At 39.2% G+C, this 4,518-nt stretch overlaps 1 protein-coding gene across 1 annotated transcript in view; it reads right to left on the bottom strand.

The window, feature by feature from the left end:
- The window catches only part of DAPP1 (dual adaptor of phosphotyrosine and 3-phosphoinositides), a 90,704-nt gene that overhangs the window by 52,272 nt on the left and 33,914 nt on the right, over window positions 1-4,518 (bottom strand). The window contains exon 3 of the mRNA XM_006893110.1: window positions 4,216-4,349. Coding sequence (XP_006893172.1) covers window positions 4,216-4,349 — 134 coding nt within the window. The remainder of the gene's footprint in view (window positions 1-4,215; window positions 4,350-4,518) is intronic.

Below are 4,518 nucleotides of genomic sequence, written 5' to 3'. Positions count from 1 at the left end.
AAGATTCATCTAACATCAGCTACAAAATCCCTAGTACCACAACCCCTTCTAAACCCAGCCTGGACTTCTGGCAGTTCTCTGCTGATGTGCTGTTCCAGTTGTTTTTGGATAATCTTCAGTAGAATCTTGCTTGCATGTATCAATAATATCGTTCTATAGTTTCCACGCTCTGTTGGGTCACCCTTCTTTGGAATGGGAACAAATATAGATCTCTTCCAGTCAGTTGGCTAAGTGGTTGTTCTCCAGATTTTTTTGCCAGGTCCATTTCTAGGTCCATGATTCTGTTCCATTTGTCGTTGTGTCTGTTCTTGTCCTAGTATCAGGCTGTGTTGGTTACTACTGCTGTGTAGTAATTTGATGTCAGGGAGTGCTATACCTCCTACTTAATTTCTTATTTTCAGAAGTGTTTTGCTTATTTGGCATTTCTTTTCTCTCCAAATAAACTTGACAATTTTACTCACAATCTCTTGAAAAATGAATTTGGTATCTGTATTGGGATTTTGTTGAATGCTCAAAACCACTGACAATGAGATGCAAATAAAAAATACTATGAGATACAATGCTTCTCATCCCAGAAACAGTGGCAAAGTTTAGCAGGGTAGCAAGCAATGAATGTTGGAGAGGATAAAGAAGGTAGGAACTCTGTTATGCACTGTGTGATTGTAAACCACTCTGGAAGGCAGTTTGGTGTTTCCTCAAAAAGTTCAACATAGATACTCTGTATGACTCAGCTATTCCACTACTAGGAATATACCCCAAGGTAATTAGAATTGAGACATAAAAAGACGTTCATAGTAGCCTTAATCACTATCACAAGAACATGGAAGCAGCTCACATGTCCAACCACAACTGAATGGATTGAGAAATTGTGGTACATTCCCACAATGGAATACTATGCAACACTCAGAAGAAACAATTTTTTAAAATACTAAAAAAAAAACTTGAGAGAGATTGGAGAGCATTATGTTGAGTGAACTAACTCAGTTTCATAAGGACAAATACTGCATATGATCATTATTGTAAAAATGGAAGGATAACTAGTAAAACATATATAGGGACCCAAAGAAGGAAGGCATGGAAGCATGGGGTGAGGATGGGTAGGAGTGAAACCATAGAGTTTGGTGGGTGGGGGGAGTGAAGGAAACGAGAAGGATAAGGGTGGGGAGGGATGTGAAATGACAAGGTAATGATTGGCAAGGTCCAATGGTGATGAATTTTACAAAACATAGTGCATGGGAATGATTGTATAGAACACAATGTGAACCAAGAATACTGTGAAACACAATGTATATGAACTCTGTGTGCAAATCAATGTTGTTGTTGATATGTGCCGTCGAGTCGCTTGCAACTCATAGCAACCTATGTACAACCACCCTAAACTCTGATCTGTCCTGTGCCAATCGCACTGTCTCCGACACACTCATCCTGATTACCCCAGTCACCGAATCAATCCACCTCATAGAGAGCCTTCCCTTCCTGAGCTGTCCCTCCACCTTACCAAGCATGATGTCCCTCTCCAAGGACCAGTCCCTCCTTACAACATGTCCAAAGTATGTTAGACAGAGCCTCAGAATCCTTGCCTCCAAGGAGCCGCCCGGTTTGACCCTTTCCAGGATGAATCTGTTTTCCTAGCAGTCCATGGTACCCTCAATACTCTTCTCCAGCACCACAGCTCAAAGGCATCAATTCTCCTCCTATCCTCCTTAGTCATTGTCCAACTCTCTCTTGCATAACAGGTGATAGCAAAGACCATGGCCTGTATCATATGCACCTTAGTCTCCAGAGAGACACCATTGCTCTTCAGTACTTTGGAGAGGTCCCTAGTGCAAATCAATATACAATATATTTTTTTTTAAAAAAAGACTCTTGTGAAATGATCAAGGGACATATGGGGACAGCCATATCTGACCTTTACCAACTTCACAATGGGGAACTGTCCCTGTCAACGACATCAAAAATGCGAAACCAATTCCCATGAGGTCAGACACATTCCTCAAACTCCTACATCTCTTTCTACTCATCCCAGCCTTAATCTTACTGCTTTACTAGGTCCAAATTTCATAGCTCACAGATGACACAGAATGATTTTTTTGTTGCTGTTATGTGCCATCGAGTCAGAAATGGCCTATAGTTGACCCTCCAGTGGGTTTCTGAAGCACAGGAAGGGACTGCCCATCCTTCTCCCGAGGAGCATCTGGTGGAGTCAAACCATGTGCCTTCAGGATTGCAACATAGCTTCTTATCACAAGGTCACCAGAGAACCATTATTAGGAAGTTAAAAGGCATCTGATCCAAACCATAGTCTTTGTAATTACTTGGTGTTCATCAGAGAGCTGGATAAAGACTAAGAATGATAGAAGAAGAATAACTGCCTTTGAGTTGTGGTGCTGGAGAAGAGTATTTAACATACCAAGGACTGCCAAGAAAGTTCTGTACTAGAGAAGGTGAATCCAAGCTGTTCCTTGGAGGTAAGGATTTGGAAGCCCCATCTCACATTGGGCATGTTGCCAGGAGGGACCAGTCCTTGGAGAAGGACATCACGCTTGAAAGGATGAGGAACAATGCAGGAGAGGAAGACCCTGAATGAGATAAATTGACAGAGTAACAGGGGTAATGGAATTAGATGTGTCAGAGACAATGAGAGTAGCTCAGGATAATGCCCGCACAATAATCTCTGGCTTCAAAGGACATGTTGCATTCTCTTGCTTATTCTTTGCTGGTGGTGAGATTTTTCCCAATTCTACTACTTGATTCACTCAATTTAATAGCAAGACTAGCCAACCCCCTCTGGATAGGCTAATAAATCCTGTTCACATATTCCAGCCCATCCACATAGCAAAGGAAGTCAATGGATAGGGAAGCCATTTTCAACAATAAACCCTTAAGACCACAACTCTAGTTTTAATTTTGTAGTTTGGAATATCTTGCTTTTTGGCCCAGAGTGGTCAATTTAAAGTAAGATAATAATTTTGTGGTTTTCATTGTTTATTTTATCCATCATCCATATAACTGGGTTTATCCAGACTACCCACATAAATAACACAGAAAGCAGAAGCAAGTGGTGGCATCTCTACCAACCACACCACAATTAACCAAAACCCCAATGGCCAAATTTATTGAGAAAATGAGTACATACAATTTCATGGTAACTGGCTGTGTTACTAAGTCTTGAGTTTACAGGTTTGTGTAATTTCCCAGCCTTTGATTAACTGAGATTTATTATCTCTTAAGAAGAATTAAGTTGTGATACTCTATTGCAAATACAAAGGATATCTTTTACTTCACTTACTGAAATAGTATAAATGAATTCGAAATTGTGTAATTCAAGTATGCCAGAAGAAAGCTTTTGTTTTGTCTTTGTAACTTCCACACAAACAGGAAATTTTAGACTTTTCCCAGTGGGCTTAGCTCTTGGTTAAACATGTACAAGAATCTAAGACAAAATAAATAGGGGTTGTTTTTGTTTTAAGTGCAGTGATTTGTGGCTTTAAATGTTTTTTTTTGTTTGTTTGTTTGTTTCTGTGACTGCTTGTTAGTCAAGTCAGTGGAGTTATTTGCAGAGAACTCGAGCATGTGCTACAGAGTTCTTTGTGTAACGAGTGACTTAGTGCCCTGAGAATCTTAGTTACCTGAATTGTTTCTAAGATTATTTGTAAAAGCTGAGTATCAGTGATTAAAGAGAAGCAAAAATTCTAAAAACAAGACCAAAAAAGAGTTTTGTAATTTTATAATTCATGACAGCATTTTTTAGTCAATTGTTTCAATTTTCAGTGATCTCTGTGGAAACTTGAATTTTATTTCTCATAAGAAGTTGGATTTGTCTGTATTTTGTTGTTTTTGTGTACGGTTGAGTTGAAACCAACCTATAGCTGACTCTCTGGTGGATTTTCAGAGGCAGTTAACCGCATGGGAGGAGACTGCTCATCCTCCTACATCCTTTTCCTGTGGAGCAGCTGGTGGATTTGAACTGTGTGCCTTCAGGATTGCAGCACAGCTTCTTGCCACTAGGCCACTAGACTGTAAATTGCATGGGAGGAGATTACCCATCTTTGTACTGTGGTAATGTTGGTGTACCACCTTTGGATTGGCAGCATAAGTCACTATACCTTGCCTTACCAGAAGTCAATAAACGTAACAGCTATGACAATATTGAAGGAAAACTTGCATTATTACTGAAACAATGTCCAACAGGTCAGACAACTGTTCACAGCTTACCTGTCTCACTTCCAATCAAAGGCTGGTTTGCAAAATGCTTGACAAAATCCTTCAATGATGAGAATTCATTAAAGCCAAATTTAAGTGAGTACCCAGTATATTCAACATGAAAATGTTTGACAGAGTCTTTTGCTCTGAAAGGAAAAAGAAGTGTTTAATGTTATTGGACAAATATCTTTCTAGAAAGTAACCATACTTGTCATTATTAGCAACACTAACAGCCATTTCCAAGAACTGAGAACTACTATAAAATAATAAAAATCACTGTTAGTTCTATAACGAATCTATTATAAATTATATTTA

Source organism: Elephantulus edwardii, unplaced genomic scaffold (assembly GCF_000299155.1).
Source record: "Elephantulus edwardii isolate Elephantulus edwardi_28Jun2011 unplaced genomic scaffold, EleEdw1.0 scaffold00122, whole genome shotgun sequence".
NCBI classification, from domain to species: Eukaryota; Metazoa; Chordata; class Mammalia; order Macroscelidea; family Macroscelididae; genus Elephantulus; species Elephantulus edwardii.
This window is presented reverse-complemented; position numbering and strand designations above follow the sequence as displayed.